This window comes from Podarcis liolepis, assembly GCF_965112155.1.
Source record: "Podarcis liolepis genome assembly, chromosome: 2".
Classification (NCBI taxonomy): Eukaryota; Metazoa; Chordata; class Lepidosauria; order Squamata; family Lacertidae; genus Podarcis; species Podarcis liolepis.
The window spans coordinates 14,513,191-14,536,778 of NC_139555.1; the positions used below are offsets into that span (position 1 = coordinate 14,513,191).

A 23,588-nucleotide genomic window follows, 5' to 3' on the forward strand; every position below is an offset into this window, starting at 1 on the left:
GCTGCCAGCATGTGGCTCCTGGCAAATCTCCCTCCTGCCCTGGAAATGTCCCTTGAAAGGAGAAAAAATATTTCTCATCATAGAATCCCATGTCTGCATTGCTATCTTTCCCAGTTGCTCTAGACCAGGGGTAGTCAACCTTTTTATACCTACTGCCCAGTAATGCATCTTTCTTGATGGTAAAATTTCTTTACTGCCCACCAGTGCTCGATGGAAGGAGGATTCAGCTTGTGCCATAGAACCCCCTACCGCCCACCTTGAATCCTGAAACGCCCACTAGTGGGAGGGAGGGACCAGGTTGACAACCCCTTCCCTAGACAGGGATCTCCATCCCAGCTAGAGGATAAGCCACACCCACAAATATATAGCTCTCTTGGGAACTGTGCTCTCAGGACAGCATTTTCCATGGATGTGGAACAGCCACAGTTAATTAAAATGTGTGCCGGCAAAATTGAAGCTGTTATACTTCCAAAGTGTACAAAAACCTGGATTCAGGTTGACCCTGCATGTAAATAAAAAGAAAACCAGAGGGTATCTGTGTGCTTCTTGTCTAGCTGCTACCATTTTGAATATCCAATCTATATAAACAATTCACTGTGCATTCAGGCAGACCCAGTACTCTTGGGTCAGTTCTCTCTTTTTTTAAGAGTGCAATCACATTGTTCAAATGTATTCTATTTTTTTATTTGACTTCTCGAGTGGGCACTAGGACACAACCTGGTGGGTGTTGTCTTGGTCCATTTGCTTGAAGAGGCAGAAACAACGACACCCTTGACTTGGAGGGCAGTTTATGTTTTCTGCTCTACTTAAAAATAGGACATACTTTGCTACCACTCCGCTAGCCCTTTAATTTTCTAGTCAGTTGGTAAAAAGCTTGAGTGAATTGTGTGCATTTTCTGTTTTAGCAAGCCTACATCCTTGACTGGAAATCGTCCTTGATCTTTTCTGCTATCTCCTTCCTAAGAGATTGCTTCCCCCCTGTGCCTTTCAATCCTACTGAGGCTTCCCACCTTGTAAAATCTCTCTGCTTTCTCATTCTAACAGCCTCTTTAGTTCAATCACATTGTTCATGTGTATTCTATATTTGTTTTTGGCTTCTCTGCAGGAATGTTGAATGTCTTAACTTGCTGTTGAGCAGCGGAGCTGACTTGAGGAGGAGAGATAAGTTTGGAAGGTAAATTAAGAGCACCATGCAGTTTTGCCTTTGGGCAAGGAAAGGCTGTTGTTCAGTGGAATTGAAACCTGCCCAAAGGCTGTGAAGGCCTTGCACTGTGTTAACAGGAGACTGCTTTTATAAGTGTGACTCAGTGCTTATTGCACTGAGGATGAGCTTAAGGTGCTCACTTGCAGAAATGTTTTTGCTCAACCAAAGCTCAGTGCTGCTCTGTTGGGAGCAGCTGAATTAGGAGGAGAGGGATTATACATTGCTTTTCTGTTTGTTAATGCAACACAGCATTCACAAGAGCCACTGATGCACTGGATGACGTGTCTGCTTTGAAGGTCACAGTTAACGTCCCTCTTTGGTCAGGGACTCATAATCTCAGTCTTTGTTCTCTATCTGTAAAATGGCATTTGCAGAGGAACCCTTAGGAAATGGCTGTGAGGGTGAACGCTCTATGTTACCCGAAGAACTTTTTGTTAATGAGCGATATAAAGTGGGTGTAAATAAAAGACATAGTAGATCAGCTGGGATGCAAAGGACACGTCGGCTGAGGACTAGCTCAGGACAACACAGCAAACTAACCCAGGTTAGATCCATGCAGGACCAAAAGTTGACATATTAACCCAACGGAGCCTACTCTGTTAACAGATTGAGGAAATGGAAACTCTGAACCACATTCATTGCTTACAATGCTAACGTATTAAAAGGTGCTTTGTGTTTAGTAAGTGCTTCAAGTCTCGTTTTTCCCCATCCAGGACTCCTTTGCACTATGCAGCCGCTAATGGCAGCTATCAGTGTACGGTGACATTGGTCACTGCCGGAGCCAGTATTAACGAAGCTGACTGTAAAGGCTGCACCCCCTTACATTATGCTGCTGCTTCGGACACTTACAGGAGGTAGGAGAAAGGGCTGGCGGGGGCTGGCGGGCATTTGCCTAAAATGGCAGCAGTCAAGTGCAATTCTTTCACCAGAAAGATCTGCAGTAGATGCAATATTTTTCTTCTCCCTTTCTAGCACTTTTGTGGATAGAAAGTGTATCATTAAAGCCCTCATTGGAAATATTGTGAAAATTAAATAATGAACTGGTGCATTCTGTTTTTTTATTTTTTTAAACAATGATTTAAAATGGCAGGGCTCATCTTTGAGGCTTTTATCTAAGAATCATGGTGCTACCTGCCCAAATGTTTAGACATTAGAAACCAAAGTCAAAAATGGCGATAGAGAATTTATACTTCAGATCTTATTTGGGGTGTGCATGACTTTGCTTTCTGCTGTTGCAGTTGTTTCAGACTTTTCCCTGTCTGTAGAGACTTAAGAACATTTCTCCAAAAATAGTTAAAGTTGAAATTCAACTTGCACTATACCTTCTTGGGCTAGTGAAGTTACTTAAATGGCTACAATCCTTTTCCTACTCTCCTGTGTGATGCCAGGCTGATGAATGATGACTTCTGAAAGGTAGCTCAGGCTTATGGCAACATCTTTTTTCCAGATCATATTTTGCTTCTATGAATTTCATAGATAAATTCAAAATAAAAAATTCCTTCCAGTAGCACCTTAAAGACCAACTAAGTTAGTTCTTGGTATGAGCTTTCGTGTGCATGCACACGAAAGCTCATACCAAGAACTAACTTAGTTGGTCTTTAAGGTGCTACTGGAAGGAATTTTTTATTTTGACTATGGCAGACCAACACGGCTACCTATCTACTATAGATAAATTCAGTCATCAAGCTTGATCTATACTGGCTCTTTGTAACCTGTCCTGATTGACCAATATCATGCACGTTTCCCCCCACAAATTTATTCTTGCAATGGATTTCCACATGTGGGATTCCTTTGAAAACTGTATGCAGTACTTTGTTACGTGTTCCTGCACAGTCCCTTTTCTACTATGTCTCAGCAAAACTGATCTAGGCTTTCACTCTTGCAGAGCTGAGACTCATTCAGGAAACAGCCATGACACTGACGAGGAGCCACTGAAGGAGTCACGACTGAAGGAGGCAATCTTGTGAGTAGCCCGTCTTAACTTGCCTTAGCATACAGCTTTAGGAGCTCAGCTGCCTCCACACATGTCTTTTACCAACTAGAGTGACATCTTGAATTTATCACCTCACTGCCAGTTTTTAAGTGACTGATTGGGCTTGGGCACTGGCCATTGTTAGGGGGTTCTGTCCTATTATTGTGACTTAAATCAACCAGCAGTTGGGCTTTTACCAAATCAGCGTGGGACACAGTCTCTCCAGGTTTTCTTTGCTTTTCCAGCCTCATCTTTAAAATGCACTCCAAACCTTTTCAAAATAAAAGATGCTTTGACTTTTGTTCATCTCCCCTCCCCCCCTTTTCATTATTGAAACTGAATTTGAGTGGATTTTTATAAAGTGCACAGACATCAGTTTAACATGGAGAGGGGAGTTCAGTAACTGCTTCTAAATCTTACGTGTGTCATACTCGCACTGGGAAGTGGTTGTGATGCAGGGAAGAACAGTGGAGTTTCTTTCTGCCAACTAGGGCTGCCATATTTCAAAAAGCGAAAATCCAGACACAAAAGTTGGTTGTTGTTTTTTTGAAGGTGTATTTGAGCTGCCAACATACGTGCCATACAAGTTGGGTTGAAAGCAATGTTTTACGCAGGGCTGCAGCTGTTCTTATTCTGTCAAACTCTGTGAATGAGGGGAATCTCCTTTCTTCTTTGAGAGTTGTGGCTCCTGCAGCACAGTTGCGAGACATTTTAATAAGAAACCACGGCAAAGGCTGTTTGCGCAGCAACTTTTAGGTCCTTCACATGCAACTGCTTCAAGGCATCTGACCTAATCTACTCACATCTGCTCCAGTTGTTTAGAGTTCTTGTTGGATAATGGTGCTGACCCCTCTCTCCGGGACAAGCAGGGATACACCGCTGTCCATTACGCAGCTGCCTATGGCAACAGACAGAACCTTGAGTTGGTAAGCTCGAATTGGGATTGGAGGAACTGGGTCATGATTTTGGAGGGGAGGCTGAGGAATGAATGTTTCTGTGGAAGCTTGGAAGAGCCATACTCTGGGGTGCAGTCTTCATTTGTATTCACAGTCAACTTGATGAAATACGCTCTCTTGTTGAGTACCTTGCTATTGTGCACCTGGTCGCTTTGATGGAATTGAGAGTTGCTCTGAATAGAAACTGGTCACGTTCCCACTAAGCCAGGGTTTGCAACTTGTTAACCATGATGTGCAGGAGCAGTGTATTGATGCATGCTGCTCAGGTGCCCAGATTTCATTCCTCCCTTTGTTCAGGTAGGTGCAACAAACCAGAAGTCTTGGCTTAGCCTGACAACCTGCCTTTTTGGTTTCTTTTCTGCCTAAAACAAGCCATGATACAAAGCCAAGGTTTGTTTTTGGCTTTCCAATTTCCACAAATTGTTGGTTCTGATATCAAAGTAAGCCAAGGTTCATGGTTTGTTGCTCCCAGTTGGACAAAAGGAGGAGCGAAATGGTAGAGCTTGAGTTGCAGGCATGAGCATTTAACTCATTAACATTATGGGTGAAACATGCAACGTACCTTGACTTAGTGTTAGGTGCTGTCAGAGCTGCTTGAAGATCCTAGCTCACAGAGGATCACGCTAGCCAGCGGTCATTAAGTAAAAGTCTTTATTGAATTACAGTTTCCATTCTCACGCTGCTGCGCGCAACTCTACGCCTAGTAGCTAGGTCGGCGAAGCTCCGTCTGAGTCTCCGCCCTGTGTGCACCAACTTAATATCCTAGCCTTGCTCCACCTTTTCCTCCTGACTGTCCTCCTCTGGGTCCCTCTACCCCCCGGGGCTTCTTCCTTCCGGGATTCTTCTGACGCTGACCCAGACCCTCCTGCCTCCTTGCGCCGGGCTTTAGGACCTGGCTCTCTTTCGGGGCTGCTTACTGCGCCGCCTTCCTCTGCATTTGAACTTGGCGCGCGCGCCCAACCTTCCACTTTCCTCTCAACCGTTTCTTCGCTCCCCGATGGAGGTGTGGCCATCCCCGACTCATGTCCTCCCTCCTGTGGAGGTGTGGCCACTCCTGACTCATGTCCTCCCTCCTGTGGTGAGCTGCCAGCGCTTCCCCCCTGGCTCCCTTCCTCTTCCCTGCTTCCTGGCGGTGACGCTGGTCCCGATTTCCAGCTGCTCCCCCCTGAGTCCTCTCTGGCTCTGTCTTCCTGGGGTGCCCCCCTAGACTCCCCCCTTGCCCTCGCCACTGGTGCTCCTTTCTGTGAATCCTCTGATTCACTGGAAAGACTAGGAGATCTCGGGTCGTCGTCGTCACTCATCTTTTCTTCTGCCTCCTCCCCTTCGCTCTCTGTTTCCTCCCTTGCCCGTGCTTCTGCTCCTAAACCCCTGACATCCATCCCCCCCTCGAAGCCCCCCATTCCCCCCTCCCCTCCTTCCGGTGCTGGAGCTGGGGGCTGCTGTTGCAAAGGGACGAACGTCGGGTATCGGTCGCTTCCCGTGGCAGGCCTCCATCTGAAGTCTCCCGGGTCTTCCTCCCCGCTCTCGTCGACGACAGTCACCTCCGCTTCCATCTCTGTGCCGCCGTGCTCGAAACCAGGGTCGTCCCCGAAAACGTCCATGTCCGTCTCTCCCTCACTTCCTCCTGTCGGTGTTGCTCGTCCTGGGCCTTCCAGCCACCGTCTGCGCCACTGCTCCTCTGGCCTATCGTCCCACCAATACGAGGGTTCTGATGCAGATCCCGAGGGTGACCCCTCCGGGGAACGGACGTCTTGTGTCGGGTCCTCGTCCGAGTCGAACCCCCGGAAAGTGCTGGCCGAAAGTGTGGGCGTGAAAAGCCAGTCGTCAAAATATTCTGCTGGCATAGGTCTATGGGGAAAGAGGGCATGAAACTCGTCTTTGAGGAGAGGTTCGTCCAAGGCGTAGCCCGGCACCCAGCTGTTCGCACTGGCCGGGGTGCCCTCCTTGGCGAGAAAGTATTCTACCCCCTCTGCCCCCCATCTGGAGTCCAAAATCTCAGTGACTTCGTTGATGCGCTCCTTCTGTGCCACTTCCGCGTGCCCTGTTCTGTCTCTGACCGGACTCGGCGCTGTTCCGGGTTCCTGGAACCTGTGCGGTGCCTTGTAGGGAGTGAGCACCGATCTGTGGAATACCGGATGCATTCTGGAACCCTCCGGAAGTGCCAGTCTGAAAGCTACCGGGTTGACCTGCTCTTCGACTTGGTAGGGCCCCAGTTGCTTATGCCCTAGTTTCTTCTTGGCCAACGACCTGGCCGGCACTGCGTGGGCTGCTAACCAAACCCAGTCTCCCACGTGGAGCTCTTCTCCAACCCTTCTGTGCTTGTCTGCTTGTACCTTGTATGCGTGCTTGGCCAGCTCCAGGTGGCGCCTCAGCTGATCGTGGACCTCCTGCAGCTCCGACGCGAACGCATCTGCTGTCTGCGGCTCCCCCTCCCCCATTCTTTCCAGTCCCGGGAAGGTTCTGGGGTGCCTCCCGTTGTTGGCGAAGAACGGCGTGATCCCCGTGGACACGTGCTTCGTGTTGTTGTAGGCGAACTCGGCAAGCGGTAGGTAATCCACCCACGTCGCAGGCTGTTGATTTGCATAACATCTCAGGTACTGCTGCATGATGGCATTGACCCGCTCCGCTTGCCCGTTGGTCTGCGGGTGTCTCGCCGACGCCAGGTTGATCTTGACGTTCAGGAAGCCCATCAGCTTCTGCCAGAAATTCGAGATGAACTGCCGCCCCCGGTCGGACAGAATAGACCGTGGCAGACCGTGAACCTTGAACACGTGGTCTATGAACAGTTTGGCGGTTTGCTCCGCCGTGGCCACCTTCGCACACGGAATGAAATGCGCCATCTTGGAAAACAGGTCCACCACCACCAGCACTGCCGTCTTGCCCCTTGAGCTGGGCAGATCCGTGACAAAGTCCAGGGCCACTCTCTCCCATGGTTCGAACGGGGTTTGCAGCGGTTCCAACAGTCCGGCCGGCGGTTTGTGCACTGGTTTGGCCCTCTGGCAGGTGTCGCACCTCGCCACGTAGTCTGCGACCTCCCCTCTCATTCCAGGCCACCAGAAATCCCTGGCTACTAATTCCACCGTCTTCTCCTTGCCAAAGTGCCCGGCCGTGGGCGCGTCGTGCAGCTGCTGCAGCACCTTGGCTCGAAGTTCGTCTCCCGGCACGTAGATGGCCCCTTTTCGGATGAGCAATCCATCTCGTAGCCGGAAACCGTCGGCCGCTGCCTTGCCCCTTTGCACCTCTGCCATCTTTGCTTGTGCGAAGGAGTCCTCCTGCAACGCACGTCGCACCGCCTCTAGGTCCACGGTCGCCGCGGCGCACGCCCACACTGCTGGTGCGAAGATGTGCATGGCGGCCGCTGGTGTTGCGTCCTCCAGATACTGTGGCTTACGGGAGAGAGCGTCTGCCATGATGTTGGTGTCCCCCGGGACATACTCTATTCGGAAGTCGAAGTTTGCAAAGAACTCAGCCCAACGTATCTGCCTCTGGTTCAGGAACTGTGCCGTGCGCCAGTGCTCTAGATTCTTGTGGTCCGTGCAAACCTGCACCGTGTGCTTGGCGCCGATCAGAAAGTGCCTCCACGCCTTGAACGCTGCGTGAATGGCCAGCAACTCCCTGTCCCAGATGGTGTAGTTCTGTTCGGACTTGCTGAGCTTCCTGGAGTAAAACGCTCCCGGTCGCCACACCCCCTGCGGGTCTTTCTGCAACAGGACCGCCCCCACGGCTCTGTCCGAGGCGTCTGTCTCCACCCTCATCGGCTTGCTGGGGTTGACATGAAGCAGCTGCTCTTCCGACGCGAAGAGACGCTTGAGTGCCTGAAAGGACTGCTCCGCCTGCGCTGTCCAAACGAACTTCTTCTTCTTGGAGCTAAGCGTGTCAGTGATGGCCGCTGTCTGCATCGCGAAGCCCTTGATAAACTTGCGATAGAAGTTCGCAAAGCCGACAAACCGTTGGACCTCCTTCCGGTTGCGCGGACTCTTCCAATCCAACACCGCTCGAACCTTGGCGCTGTCCATGGCGAGCCCCTTGTTAGACAGCTTGTAGCCCAGAAAATCCACCTCCGGCACGTCAAATTGGCACTTCTCCAGCTTGGCGTAGAGCCTATGTTGCTTTAGCCTGCTCAGCACTTCCTTGACGTGTCCGTCATGCTCCTGCTGCGACTCCGAAAAGATCAGGATGTCATCTAAGAAACAGACGCACGTCTTGTAGAGAAGTCCCGCCAACACGTGATGCATAAACGCTTGAAAAACGTGGGAGCCATTTTGCAATCCAAAAGGCATAACTCTATATTCGTAGGTCCCCAGTGGCGTGAACATGGCTGTCTTCCACTCATCTCCTTCCCGCATGCGAATGAGGTTGTACGCCCCCCGCAGGTCCAACTTGGTGAACACTCTGCCCTTCCGTACCTTTGCGAGGAGGTCGTCAATACGGGGCATGGGGAAGTCCGACGGCCTAGTCAGACTGTTCAAAATCCTGTAATCCACTACCAGTCTTTTCTGGGGCGTGTCCCGCTTCTTAACAAAGAATACGGGACTGCCCCCCACTGCCCTGGACTCCCGGATGAAGCCGCGTTGCAAATTATGGTCAATGAACTCTTTGAGTTCCTGCAGTTCGTCCTCTGACATGGAATACAGTTTCCCTTTAGGCAGCGCCGCCCCCGGCAGCAGGTCAATTTTGCAGTCATATGGTCTGTGAGGGGGTAGCCTGTCTGCCTCCTTCTCGCAGAAAACTTCCAAAAATTCAGCGTACTTGTGTGGAATCGCTTGCAGCGTGCCTAGCAGCAGCTGTGACTCCTCTTCCTCTCCTTCCTGCCTGGGCACGATGCAGTGTTCAGCACAAAAGGAAGAGCCGAAGGTCAGCTGCCTCTGGTACCAAGCCATCGCTGGGCTGTGCTTGTCCAGCCAACTCATGCCCAATACAATGGGCGTGTCAGATAGTCGAGTGACGTTGAAGCTGATGATTTCTCTGTGATTCCCAAGTCGCATCACCATTGGTGGCGTCTGCTTCACCACTTGCCCCCCGAGCAGCTCCCTGCCATCCACCGTGACAACCTGCAGGGGCAGTGTGGCCGGCAGCAACTGCACAGCGTGCCTGTCGACAAAGTCCTGCCCTATAAAGTCCGCATTGCTGCCTGAGTCAATGGTGATTGGCACGTCCATGGTGATTCCATTGGGCAGTTGGAGAGACGCTGTGAGCCTCACTACTGGTTTGGGCGGGAGGGGGTTCACGGGCTGTAAAATCGCTGGGGACTGCGTCACTAACACGTCTGGCTGGGCCCCAGTGCCTCTTCCTCCAGCCAGACAGCCTCGTTTCCCTGCTGTGGTCCTCCTTGTTGTGTTGCTGCAGTCACCATTGCTGAGGCTGCAGTGAGCTTGTGGGGCCTCTGGGGACACTCTTTCGCCATATGCCCTGGCTCCTCACAGACGTAACACTTCCTGTTCCCTCTAGGAGGCTTCGCTTTCACTGCTGCTGGTGCTAGGGCTCTGGTTGCTGACTGAGCCCTTGCACCTCCCACCTCCATAGGTTCGGCTCCTCCTCCTGGCGGAGGCGTGGATTGCGCCCGCGCTGCTTCCCTGGGAAAGAAGGAGGGGCCCCCGGCTGGTTCGCGCCCTCCACGCCCTTCGTCCCTGTTCCACGGACGTCCTTCCAGCCTCACCCCCACTGCCAGTGCCCTCTGAACGACCTCCTGGGTGGTTCGGGGTCTCTCCCCCCTGGCGATCTCATCTTTAATCGAGTTATGCAGCCCCTCCCAAAAGAGGTCTCTTACAGGAGCCGAATCTCTGTCCCATTCCAGGGCACTGACCAAGGCGAAAAAGCGGGCATGGTACTGCCTGACGCTGGCCCTCCCTTGTCTCAGCCCATGCACCTCCTTCCGTGCAAGATCCACGTCAATACTTGATAAAAAACACCCATCCATCGCTTTAATAAAGGCATCTGCATTCTGTAGCGCCGGATCCTTATCTCTCCATAAATTGCGTAGCCATGCTCTCGCATCCCCATGCAGATGGGACATGATGAACCCCACTCTCTCTTGTTCATCTCTAAAGTCTTTATGCAGCAGTTGCAGTGCGCACAGTACGTCGGCTCTAAAGTTGGGATACTGTTGCAGGTTCCCATCGAAGTGAGAGACCAGCCCGCCTGTCCGTCTCGCCAACCCAATGCCCTCCTGCCGGGGTGTCTGCTTTGTCAGCACGTCTAACCTGACCTGGAGATCCCTGCAGGCTGCGGCTGCTTCCTCCTCCCTCTTCCTGGATGCTAGAGCCTCGGCGTTCAGTTGTGCCACCGCGTTTCTGAGTTCCTCTATCTGCTGCTCAGCCGTCATGTCGTCTGCCGTTCGTGAGCTTGCTAGTAGGCACCTGTGTCTCTCCCCTCCTCGAGGCTGTAGATGCCCACAAGTGGAGACGGAGCTTACTGTCAGAGCTGCTTGAAGATCCTAGCTCACAGAGGATCACGCTAGCCAGCGGTCATTAAGTAAAAGTCTTTATTGAATTACAGTTTCCATTCTCACGCTGCTGCGCGCAACTCTACGCCTAGTAGCTAGGTCGGCGAAGCTCCGTCTGAGTCTCCGCCCTGTGTGCACCAACTTAATATCCTAGCCTTGCTCCACCTTTTCCTCCTGACTGTCCTCCTCTGGGTCCCTCTACCCCCCGGGGCTTCTTCCTTCCGGGATTCTTCTGACGCTGACCCAGACCCTCCTGCCTCCTTGCGCCGGGCTTTAGGACCTGGCTCTCTTTCGGGGCTGCTTACTGCGCCGCCTTCCTCTGCATTTGAACTTGGCGCGCGCGCCCAACCTTCCACTTTCCTCTCAACCGTTTCTTCGCTCCCCGATGGAGGTGTGGCCATCCCCGACTCATGTCCTCCCTCCTGTGGAGGTGTGGCCACTCCTGACTCATGTCCTCCCTCCTGTGGTGAGCTGCCAGCGCTTCCCCCCTGGCTCCCTTCCTCTTCCCTGCTTCCTGGCGGTGACGCTGGTCCCGATTTCCAGCTGCTCCCCCCTGAGTCCTCTCTGGCTCTGTCTTCCTGGGGTGCCCCCCTAGACTCCCCCCTTGCCCTCGCCACTGGTGCTCCTTTCTGTGAATCCTCTGATTCACTGGAAAGACTAGGAGATCTCGGGTCGTCGTCGTCACTCATCTTTTCTTCTGCCTCCTCCCCTTCGCTCTCTGTTTCCTCCCTTGCCCGTGCTTCTGCTCCTAAACCCCTGACAGGTGCTAAAGCAGCCGTTGTGTGCATATGTTGTGATAGAACATCAGATGCTATATAAGCTTTGAGGATCTAATCAATCCTCTCCAGTAGCACAAACAGGCTGTTTACATGGAAACCAGTTTTAGCAGGGAGCTGCATATGTCTAGGTCCAGGGTGGAGGGCATGGCAGGAGTTTTGGCAACTCAGCTGTTGCCTTAAAACCTCTCTTGAATGGTTAGATGGATATCAGTTTTGCTTAGGATCTGAGTAATAGCTTTGCACAATCAGTGTATGAGAACAATGTGATCTTTCTCGCTGACGTGTGTGTGTGTGTGTGTGTGTGTTTGCAGAAAATGTTAATGCCCCAAATGGCTTTTATGAAATAGACAAAGTAATATCTATCAATAAATTGCGGCTGATCCAAGCCCCCAAACAGCATAAAACAGTGCCTATAAAAATAAAGGCAGCAGCAACATAATAATTTGAGCAGCAAAGAAATAAGTAAACACAGTCAGGAGTCCACCGGAGAACCAACAAATTAGCACACATCTTGCTCTATAAAATGCACAGAGATAAAAATGGTCTTAGGTCACATCAATAAAAATAGTGATTTCCAATGGACATTAATCTGGTATTACAATGACTACCCATTCTGTGTACTTACAGTGGGGGAAACCACTTAACTCCATTTCATATATTAAAATGTGTGAAATACTTTTTTTAGCCAGAGTTTAGTCTCAGCATAAGAATTCTTAATGCCTCAAGGTGCCTTAACAAAGATAGCAAAGTAATACAGTGGTGCCTCGCAAGACGAAATTAATCCGTTCCGCGAGTCTCTTCGTCTTGCGGTTTTTTCGTCTTGCGAAGCACGGCTATTAGCGGCTATTAGCGGCTTAGTGGCTATTAACGGCTTAGCGGCTTTAAGAAAAAGGAAACAAACTCGCAAGAACTCGCAAGACGTTTCGTCTTGCGAAGCAAGCCCATAGGGAAATTCGTCTTGCGGAACGACTCAAAAAACGGAAAACTCTTTCGTCTTGCGCGTTTTTCGTCTTGCGAGGCATTCGTCTTGCGAGGTACCACTGTACTGTTACCGTTGTGCTACTGAGATACATTTGGAAAGTGTATTGGCATTCCAATTTTGAGTTTTAAGCATTTGAGCATATGATTGCGGTTGTCTAGATTGCACTTCTAGACTCAACACAGCCCATAAAGCTTTTTTTCTGCTTGGTAGTCCTGCGAATGCATTTGGGGGTTGGTGGAATGCTAATTTCCTGCCTGGGGAAGCTAAAGACCGCTGGCGGCATTGCTGCTGCGGGTTCTGGAGGCTAGAAGAGTTAAAGCATTTGAATGGACGTGAATGGACATTGTGCCTTTTTGGTTTGTAGCTCCTGGAAATGTCTTTTAACTGCCTGGACGATGTGGAAAGCACCATTCCAGTCAGCCCTTTGCACTTAGCTGTAAGTATATCTATCATAAATCTGGCTTTGCAAGGTTGTGGGCTGTGTCTTGGACTGTAAAAAAACAGCAGCTTGTACAATGAAAGTGAATGCTAAAATCTAGGCAAACGCCAGCAAGTTGGTTGGTTTTAGGCTCAGTCACACTTACTAGGGAGTGAGTCCCATTGAAATAATGTATTTATTTACGGCTGCTTGGTGGGTTTTAAAAAAAAAATTTTTTTTAAAGTAACCATGCTTGGGATTGCACGGCATGTACCGTAGGCAAAAAGAGGCGAGCGGTGCAAAATGAACTAAAGACTGATGTTGCTTCCAGGCCTATAATGGTCACTGTGAAGCCCTGAAGACACTTGCCGAGACCCTGGTGAACCTGGATGTCCGGGACCACAAAGGGCGGACGGCTTTGTATCTTGCCACGGAGAGGGGCTCCACGGAGTGCGTGGAGGTGCTCACCAGCCATGGTGCTTCTGCTCTTGTGAAGGAGAAAAAGAAGAAGTGGACTCCCCTACATGCTGCAGGTGAGGGCATGACATTTCCTTTTCTCGGATGCTTGCTTTTCGTGACTGCTGTTGCAAACAGACCTTGAGCACACAGTAGGTTTTTGCGGAAATGGGAGTTTGAGAAACGATTACAAAAAGGGAAGTTGTGTACATAGTATTATTTCCCCCCCCCTAGTTCTTCCTCTTACATTTCTTACAGCTGCCTATGGGAACACCGATTCCCTACATCTTCTCATTGACAGTGGGGAGAGAGTCGACATCACAGATGTCATGGACATCCATGGACAGTGAGTTTTTCCATTGGCTTATATGTTCATCGTTCTGCGTGTTTGGGCTGGAAGTCCTTCCTTCTGTTCCTGATAAGTTCTTTTCGCTCCTCAGGGGTCCCAAACGGTTATACAAATAAATTCTAATTAGAGTCATACCTTGGAAATCGAACCGAATCCGTTCCAGAAGTCCATTCGACTTCCAAAATGTTCGAAGACCAAAGCGCGGCTTCTGATTGGCTGCAGGAAGCTCCTGCAGCCAATCGGAAGTCCCGTCAGATGTTCGGTTTCTGTTTGCAAACAGTCACTTCCGGGTTTGCGGCGTTCGGGAGCCAAACGTTCGGGAACTAAGCTGTTCAACTGCCAAGGTACCACTGTATAGGAGCTTCCCTTGTGCAAAGCCATGAAACAGCAGCTTTCTCGTAATAACCTACCCACCAAGGCCACACCTCTGCCACTTTTATGTTCCTCCTTCTCCAATAGCTGAGAATAGCACTATGGATCCTGATGGCTCCTTCTCCTTGATTTGCAACAAAAGTCCTAAACGACACCTAGCCCCACTCCTGGCTTTGCAGCAGCCCTTGCTCTGACTGTTATTTCTGTTTAGAACCCTACTTGGAATTGAAGGCAGCCCTGATTCTGATTTTTCTCATTCTGATTGTTGGGGTGCTGCCTCTGCAGCTTTCCTTGTCAGTGGAAGACCCTTAGGCCTGTAAAACGGGGCCGAGCCAAATGTTGCTATGCCTGAGCCATTATTTCTTGCCTCCCAGAACCCCGTTGATGTTGGCGATCATGAACGGCCATGTGGATTGTGTCCACCTCTTACTTGAGAAGGGATCCACAGTGGATGCAGCAGACAGGAGAGGCAGGACTGCACTGCACCGGGGGGTGAGTAGAAAAAGCTGCTACTGCATTCACAGGCTATAGTAACATAGCCTTGCAGTGAGCACTACATGTGCTTGGCTGCACAAGGGAAGGAGAACCAGTGGCCTTTATGGTGTTTCTGGAATCCAGCTCCCATCATCCCCAAGCCAGCCTGAACAGTGACGGGATGATGGGAGATGTAACCCAACATCCTCCATAGGGCCGCCATCTCCCCCTTCCTGCCCTAAGTTGTCCTTCAATAACTTACGTTGAAAACCGAATTAGAGACTTCATCTCAGAACATCCCAAAACTTCAGCCAGTCAGAACGCACTGGCTCATCACAGTGGCCGGATGATACTGAAAGGTACCGTATTTTTGACTCTATAAGACTCACTTTTTCCCTCCTAAAAAGTAAGGGGAAATGTGTGTGCGTCTTATGGAGCGAATGCAGGCTGCGCAGCTATCACAGAAGCCAGAACAGCAAGAGGGATTGCTGCTTTCACTGCGCAGCGATCCCTCTTGCTATTCTGGCTTCTGGGAGTCAGAATATTTTTTTTCTTGTTTTCCTCCAAAAACTAGGTGCGTCTTGTGGTCTGGTGCGTCTTACAGAGTGAAAAATACGGTATATCCTAGACCAGGGGTGTCCAAACGTTTTTCAAAGAGAGCCAGATTTGATGAACATACATGATTGATTGAAGTTGTTGAGCTTTGCTTGCAATTTTACCCCAAAGTTGTTGGTTTTTTGTGATTGAAGATGTTGAGCTTTTCTTAGGATTTTACACCAGCAAATAAACTGCCACAGGGGCTGGATTAGGCCCCCGGACCAGACTTTGGACATGCCTGTCCTAAACTGTTGGCAAAGAACTTCATGTGCCAGACAAAAGCAATTCAATGCACTTTGGTTTGGGAAGTGAGGTTAGAACAGGATGAGAGAGAAAAAGGAGAAATATTTTTCAGTTGTTTACGGACTCAGGATTTGCTCTAGTAAATAATATGGGCTGGTGGTATCAATTTACAATGTCATTAAAAACCCTTATAAGTAACAATTGACTGCTGTGTCTGTCTTTGCCATGTCGTAAGCAGATGTCCTGCTGGTTTCAACATGGCACCAAAGAGAAGCGCCCCTTTGCTATCCTGGCACTGCCAAGATTCCTTTATTGTAACACAGCGTTATCAGTATTTGGCTTGGGCACATTCTTTCATCATTCACTGTTCTTTGCTCCCAGGCTGTGACTGGCTGTGAAGACTGCCTTGCAGCACTGCTGGACCATGATGCCTTTGTATTGTGTCGGGATTTCAAGGGCCGGACCCCGATCCATTTTGCCTCGGTGTGTGGGCATTCCGAAATCCTGAGGACCTTGCTGCAGGCAGCGCTCTCTACTGACCCTCTGGACTCTGTGGTGGACTATAGTGGCTACTCACCAATGCACTGGGCTTCTTACAGCGGTACGAGTTATGCCTGATTCTGATTGTTCTTTTCCTGTGCCAAGGCAGAGAACCAGTCCAACCGGGGTTCTGTTCAGTAGGGCCACTAGTAGGATACTCAGCATGTAGCGAGTACACAGCTCTCTATGTATTCTGAGTGCAGAACTTGGTGCTGCAGAGAACAGCACTCTAGAGACGCATTCCCCTGCTGGAAGTGTATGTCAGTCTGTTGCAGCCTGGCTCATTAAAGCAAGCTGCAGAAACTCATAGTCACCACCTTCCCAGTTTATGGCTGTTTTGTTGATCTGGGAGATGGCCCAAAGGATCTTTTCAAGTCCTTGGGCAAAGGCACCTCTTGATTCTGCTCATCATAATTTCATGGATGTTGAAGGTCATTTGATAATGCCGTCTGCCTCTTTTCTCCCTTTGCCAGGGCATGAAGATTGTCTTGAATTGTTACTTGAACACAATCCATTTGCATACCTAGAAGGAAACCCCTTTACTCCATTGCACTGTGCGGTGTAAGTCTCAATTGGTCCTTTGGAGGGTGGGGCGGGGTGTGGAAGCAAAGACCAAAGTGGATGTTTGCTTTTGTGATGAGTGGCTGGACTTCTGTGTTTCTAAATAAACTATCTCAAAAGATGTACCTTAGGCCTGGAGCATTTTAAATAATAAGCGATTAGTGCAAGAGACCCTGTTGTTACATATAGTACATTCTTAATGAGCCTCCATCACAGATAAACATCTAGCCCTGCAGTTTGCCGTGGCTTCTCCCAGACTGCGTAGCATCTCATGAAGCTCTGATTGTTTTTTGCTAGAGATCCTTAGCCCCCTCTTATAACTATAGTTTCCCTGCCTGGGTGCCATCACAGGCAAGCCAGTTTCAAACCTGTTTAAATTTGGAGCATATTCACACCCTAAATGTTATATTCTAGTTAGAGCAATCTTGACTGGATGTTTTTCTGTGGATGCAACCTTCATGGGAACCACTAGAGGACACATCTAACCTGCAGAACTCTTCCTTCACCACAAGCAAAATGATGAGTCAGTTTTAGCAGTTTTCTCCCAGAATGTGCAAGCTTTACAAGGAGTGGGTAGCAGGACCGAATAGCAGACTGCTCTGCTGACCTAGTTCTTAGCTCTTACTTAGTTCGGTCTACCAGAGAAGAGAGTTGAGGTCAGGATACCAAAGTTGTACCCCTAGTTTTGATAGTGTGAACACCTAGAAGGGGTCATTGTCCCCAAGTATTGTGGTCTCTCTGGATTGATTGATTGATTGATTGATTTTACCGTTCTAGTCCACCCTAACCTAACAGCTCAGAAATATGATGCAACCACATTAAAATATTATCAAGTCTCCATTACATCTAGCTTAGCCTTGACCTCTGAAAGCAACCCAAACCAGTAGGTCTTGAAGTGGTTTTGAACAAGGTCCAGGTTTGCATTGGAAGAGTTTCCAGGGACAGGTAGTTCCATAGCTGACAGAAGTCACTGAGAATACTTTATTTGTGTTTTAATGTTTTTTGTGTGTTTTTACGGAAGGAAGATTGGCAAAAAATAATAATTCATTGTACATTTCAAGTTATAAACAGCATTGGAAAATAAAAGATCAGCAAAGATTACAATTCCAGAGCAGTGTCTTCCTTGTTTTTCAGTGGCTGTCTCCAAGGCTACCTTTATAAAACTGCTTTATACCAATTCTGTTGGTTAATCTGTCACAGTCACTTCTGACTGCCGCTGGCTCTCTAGGGCTGGGGAACCTGTGGGCTCTCTGCAAGTCCCATCATCCCTGCCCATCGACCATGCTACCTGGGGTTGCTGGGAGCTGGAGTCCTACAACACTTGGAGGGCCGTAGATTCCCCATCCCTGCCCTAGTGTCTCAAGGGGAGGCCTTTTCCTGCCTGAAGTTCTTTTTAAGCAGAGATGCCACAGATTGAAGCTAGGATCTCCTGCATGTGAAGCATGTCATTTGCCACTGAGCAATAGATGTCCCCATACATGCCGCATTCTGAGCTCCCTTCCCTTTTGACGAACTGCAGAAGAAGATAAATCCAAGCCAACGTTAGCTCATTTGCTTCTCCCGTTTTCTTCCTTCTCCAGAATTAACAACCAGGATGGCACTTCTGAGATGCTTGTGGAAGCATTGGGTGCCAAGATTGTTAATAGCAGAGATGCCAAAGGAAGGTGAGTGAGTGTGCAGCCTTGTTGATTGTCGTTGGTAGACATTCTAGGTATACGGTCCCCTCTGAAACTCAACAGTCATCAATGCCTAGGCCATTGTTAGGATAGGAAACTTTGCTTCAAGAATTGACAAAGATGCTGCAGGAGTTGTTAACAGGGTGCAGACGAGGAGTCCCTCACATTAGCAGTGTCAGGTGATGCTAAACTGAAGGTAAAGGTAAAGGGACCCCTAACAATTAGGTCCAGTCGTGGCCGACTCTGGGGTTGCGGCGCTCATCTCGCTTAACTGGCCGAGGGAGTCGGCGTACAGCTTCCAAGTCATGTGGCCAGCATGACTAAGCCGCTTCTGGCGAACCAGAGCAGTACACGGAAATGCCATTTACCTTCCCACCGGAGTGGTACCTATATATCTACTTGCACTGGTGTGCTTTCGAACTGCTAGGTTGGCAGGAGCAGGGACTGAACAACGGGAGCTCGCCCCTTCATGGGAATTCAGACCACCGACCTTCTGACCGGCAAGTCCTAGGCTCTGTGGTTTAACCCACAGCGCCACCTAGTTACTACTAATCTGGTTCAGTTCTCTACATTGCTGCCAGTTTCTTAGGGTGGAAACTGACATTATGGTGGTCATAAAAAAAACTCTGGCCTTGCATTTCCTCCTCCGCCGTTTCACCAGAAAAGTGGTGTTATTTAACCAACAGCCAGTTAAGCGGAATGAGGGCAGGATAACCTGAGTGTGATGGTTTCACATAATAACACCTGCAGCATGTTTTTGAGCAAAGAGGAGGTGCACAGCTTCTAAAGAGTGAAAGATGATGCTTACTTAGCAATGTTCACAAAACGGCACATGCTGGAAAAAGTTGCTCACTTGATGATGTGACAGGCACTGCTCAAGCTATCCCTGTGAGATTTGGACAGCTACATTTCACACAGCACTAAAACTTGCAATGCATATGTTAGTTGGGGTGGGGGTTTGCTTTCCTAGTGGCAAAATGCTGCTGTGTTAGTGCTGGGGAAATGGGACATCCCTGTGGTAGAAAAGCTACCCTGGGGAAATATTAATTTAATAAGTTAAATCAATAATGATGATAAAAGGTAAAGGGACCCCTGACCGTTAGGTCCAGTCGTGACCGACTCTGGGGTTGCGGCACTCATCTCGCTTTATTGGCCGAGGGAGCCGGCGTATAGCTTCCGGGTCATGTGGCCAGCATGACTAAGCCTCTTCTGGCGAACCAGAGCAGTGCACGGAAACGCCGTTTACCTTCCCATCAGATTTCCCACCTATTTATCTACTTGCACTTTGACGTGCTTTCGAACTGCTAGGTTGGCAGGAGCAGGGACCGAGCAATGGGAGCTCATCCCGTCGCGGGGATTCGAACCGCCGACCTTCTGATCAGCAAGCCCTAGGCTCTGTGGTTTAACCCACAGCGCCACCCGCGTCCTACAATAATGATGATAACAGGGTCTTTAAAAGGAGTATTAGCTGCACTCTTGACTGAGTGAAGAAACAATATTCTGAAGAGGTGTTAGTTCAGCAGGAATAAAGGTGGAAATTGGAAGAATGCCAGGGTCTATGCATGTTAAAAGCATTTGGTTTTTTTTTTCATTCCAGGACCCCCCTTCACGCTGCTGCCTTTGCAGACAACATCCATGGTTTACAACTGCTTTTGCGCCACCAGGCTGAGGTAGACGTGACTGACCAACTGGGAAGGACCGCTCTTATGATGGCTGCTGAGAATGGCCAGACCGCAGCAGTTGGTGAGTAGAGAACCCATTACATTTATGCCTCCCTCCCCCTTTTTACTTTTTACTGAAGTATGTCACAGTTTGCACCAACTCTCACTTGGCATCGCCACCTATTTTCAGAGTTTCTGCTGTACAGAGCAAAAGCGGATCTAACTGTGCTGGATGTCAACAAGAACACAGCTCTTCACCTGGCCTGCAGTAAGGTAAATATCCAGGGAGGACCTGCAAGCGGTATTCCCCCACTCCTTGCGCCACCCACCTGTCAGTCACCTGATTTCAGGTGATTCAACTTCAATGGAATAATGAGTGCATTCATATTTGAAAGGAAAAACCGGGAGCATGTCCTAAGGGCATTCCAGATTCTTCCTTAATTTTGGAATTTATTGCCTTTCTCGGTTGCTGCAGGGCAGTTTAAAAAAAAAGACAATTAACTGTACCAGAGGCAGGAAAGGAAGAGCCAGAAGCACTTACTGCGTGCTCAGAATTCTTCCTTTCCTCATGGGTTTATGTGTCCTGCACTTTTTTATTTCTTATATTTCTATGCTGCTTTTCATTCAAATGACATAATGCAGCATAAATCATATAGAATAATTAAAAAATCATCAGTAAAACAATAATCTATAAAACACTATTTTAAAAAGCATCTAAAATAAAAAGCTGAACAGCACAGCTACAACAAAAGTTACTCCTTCCCATTTACAAGCTTGCTCTAATTATAACGACCATAATTTCGTCGATTTGCACAACATAGCAAGCCGTACTTAGATGGAATTTGTGCGTGGAGATTGGGGAAGGGGGTGTAGCTTAAGAAAGGCACCTGCCTTCCAAACGAATCATTCCTTTAAATAAATTATCTTTTCTTTCCAGGGTCATGAAAAGTGTGCCTTGTTGATTCTGGGGGAAACCCAAGACCTTGGCCTTATCAATGCAACTAACAGTGCTCTGCAGATGTGAGTATTTGTGCAGCTGGTGGAAACGAGAGACTGTTTGGTTCCCCCCGCCTTTCCTTGTTTTCCTTCTTACCAAGTACATTCCTAGCAATGAGACAAGGGTAGGCATCGGCCCTAAAAAAAAAAAAAGTCTTCTGCGTTTGGATGGGCGCTAAACATCTGTGAGTAGACATGGAAAAAGAAAAGCATTTATTTTGATGCTCCTGGTCTTAAAGATTTTTCACAGCCAGGAATGTGGGTGGTGTGATCTTATGCCTCACCCATCTTCTTTGGAGATACTCAGTGTATGAGCTTTCTTGTATGAAAAGGGGAGGCTAAGCTAGCTGAGAAATCAGAACTCTTGTTACGTAACTCCTCAGTGTTGGGGAACTAAGAGATCTTCTGTTGGAAGTTTGTCACGGAGCCCTATTATCAGGGTCTGAATAACCTCAGCACACTAAGCCTTGGAAGTCTTCTGCTTGGTTGTATTTATTTCTTTAAAAAATTCTTTACTACCCTTGCAATCATTAGGAGCTCAAGCCAATTAATAGTAATATAAAAATCAGGTGGGTGTGCTTGTTGCTTAAGATAACAAGGATAACTATACAGATAGAAAGTTACATATACAAAAGTAATACTAATACAGTGGTGCCTCGCAAGACGAAATTAATCCGTTCCGCGAGTCTCTTCTTTCGTCTTGCGAAGCACGGCTATTAGCGGCTTAGCGGCTATTAGCGGCTTAGCGGCTTTAAGAAAAAGGAAACAAACTCTCAAGAACTCGCAAGACGTTGCTTCTTGCGAAGCAAGCCCATAGGGAAATTCGTCTTGCGGAACGACTCAAAAAACGGAAAACTCTTTCGTCTAGCGAGTTTTTCGTCTTGCGAGGCATTCGTCTTGCGGGGCACCACTGTATACTGCATCATGGTGTCTAGTATCAAAAATCTGAAAGGCTTGATGAGAAATTTTTAAACTTGTGAGTCTAAAACAGTGATGGATTGCAGCCTGGTGGACCTCACTTGGATAGTAGGTCCCTCTGCTGCATCACCACCAATTCTGTGAAAAAGATTCTGTTTACAAATTCCCAGAGCAAAATTTCCCACAGAAGTGTAATCCAGAATCGTATTTTCCCTAAAGAACTGAAAGGTGGGTAGGGGGCTCTTAATTCCATATGCTTTTGAAAACTATTGGAATGAACACATTGCAAAAAGCAATTTGAAAAGCCTTTCCAACTTTCACAGAACATACTGCAGGATGAACTACAGATCTATTTGACCCACAGAATTAAATGTTTACATCAGGCATAGGCAAACTCCGGCCCTCCAGATGTTTGGGACTACAATTCCCATCATCCCTGACCACTGGTCCTGTTAGCTAGGGGTGATGGGAATTGTAGTCCCAAACATCTGGAGGGCCGGAGTTATTGGTAAAAGCTATTTGGTGTTTCACAACTTTCTGACCAGTTGCAGGAGCTTAGCCAGACCTAGTAGAGTACACGCAGAATCCACGGAAGCAATTGGCAACTTGGCTGCAGACAGGATAGACGAAGCAGGAACCAGGAACTTGTAGTTAGGTGTTTATTATATACAGTGGACTATTTACAGGAACAGAACATGGATCTTTTGCTAGCTCTCTCTGACGCGACTCACAACTCCTACACTGATACAGAACTCTGAACACTGAAATACTGAACTAACACATTCCAGTTAGTAGGCCATTAATTCTCACTCCCTTTAGAGAGCTTGACCAATCAGGGAGCGGCCTCCATGTCTGTTTTCACCAGGCAGACTTACTCCTTCAGATTGCCTTCCGGCTGTCTGCCAAACCTTAATTGACTGTGTGAGTAGCTGCACGTACACAGTTTCCCAACAAGAGTTTTACGTGAAAATCCTCTGATACATTCCTCTCTTGGAACACGAGTCAGATAAACTTTGTGAATGCCCTCATTTCCAAGAGATACGTTTCTCACTTCCTCTCCCAAGGTTCGTCCAGTAATGCCTTTCCTTTTCTCTTCCTGCCATTCACAGGCCGCTCCACATTGCAGCCCGGAATGGACTGGCCTCTGTTGTTCAGGCTCTGCTAAGCAGAGGTGCCACTGTGCTTGCTGTGGATGAAGAAGGTGCGTATTTTCACACCTGGAAGCCCTTCCGGATGAGCGGGGTCAGATGCTCATGTATATATGTTGGCAAAATCTGTTGAGTCTACATGGGCAGGCTGGTTGGAGGGGGGTGTTCATGTTTACACACGTTCTGTATTTTTATTTGAAACGGTGTGAGACCATCTCCTTCCTGTTCCCTTTCCATTCACTCCAGATGTCATGCTCTTAATCTGTTGGCTGGTGGGTTGGTGGTGTTTGTGTGACACAACACAGTGCAGCTGAACCAGGAATGTATGGCTTTTCAATTATTTTTTTAACACTTTCATTGCTGGAGGAAGGTAGCCCTTTATAGAATTTGAGCAATCACCGAGTTCCATAGGATTACGCTGATGGCGCTCTAAAAATGGTTATCAAAGCAGGATGATGAAATTTCAGAAGTTTGATGTACAGTGCTACCTTGGTTCTCAAACTTAATCCGTTCCGGAAGTCCGTTCCGAAACCAAAGCGTTCCAAAACCGAGGCACGTTTTCCCTTAGAAAGTAATGCAAAACGGATTCATTCATTCCAGACTTTTAAACACAACCCCTTTAACATGAATTTTGCTATCTAAGGAAACCATTGATCCATAAAATTAAAGCAATAGTCAGTATACTGTACTACAAAATAAATAAGACAGTATTGTAGATGATTTAAAAATTAAATTATTATTTTTTTCTTTACCTGCACTGATGATAGTCATTGTTTGTTTGGATCAATCGATCAGTAGCTTAACTGGGTTCCACACAATCACAAAAACAAATTAACCGAAAATG

The 23,588-nt window shown here is 48.3% G+C and overlaps 1 protein-coding gene across 2 annotated transcripts in view; it reads left to right on the forward strand.

Moving 5' to 3' along the window:
* ANKRD52 (ankyrin repeat domain 52) overlaps positions 1-23,588 on the forward strand; it is a 73,959-nt gene that overhangs the window by 33,955 nt on the left and 16,416 nt on the right. Inside the window, exons 13-28 of one of the 2 annotated variants that reach the window (XM_083489916.1) lie at positions 1,106-1,174; positions 1,918-2,058; positions 3,090-3,167; positions 3,991-4,102; positions 12,700-12,771; positions 13,085-13,286; positions 13,468-13,555; positions 14,305-14,422; positions 15,626-15,845; positions 16,258-16,345; positions 17,926-18,009; positions 19,619-19,764; positions 19,873-19,955; positions 20,620-20,702; positions 22,706-22,797; positions 22,991-23,067. In XM_083489916.1, the coding sequence (XP_083346042.1) occupies positions 1,106-1,174; positions 1,918-2,058; positions 3,090-3,167; positions 3,991-4,102; positions 12,700-12,771; positions 13,085-13,286; positions 13,468-13,555; positions 14,305-14,422; positions 15,626-15,845; positions 16,258-16,345; positions 17,926-18,009; positions 19,619-19,764; positions 19,873-19,955; positions 20,620-20,702; positions 22,706-22,797; positions 22,991-23,058 (1,744 nt within the window). In that variant the 3' untranslated portion in view covers positions 23,059-23,067. The remainder of the gene's footprint in view (positions 1-1,105; positions 1,175-1,917; positions 2,059-3,089; positions 3,168-3,990; positions 4,103-12,699; positions 12,772-13,084; positions 13,287-13,467; positions 13,556-14,304; positions 14,423-15,625; positions 15,846-16,257; positions 16,346-17,925; positions 18,010-19,618; positions 19,765-19,872; positions 19,956-20,619; positions 20,703-22,705; positions 22,798-22,990; positions 23,068-23,588) is intronic. The other variant, XM_083489915.1, reaches the window with a different exon arrangement.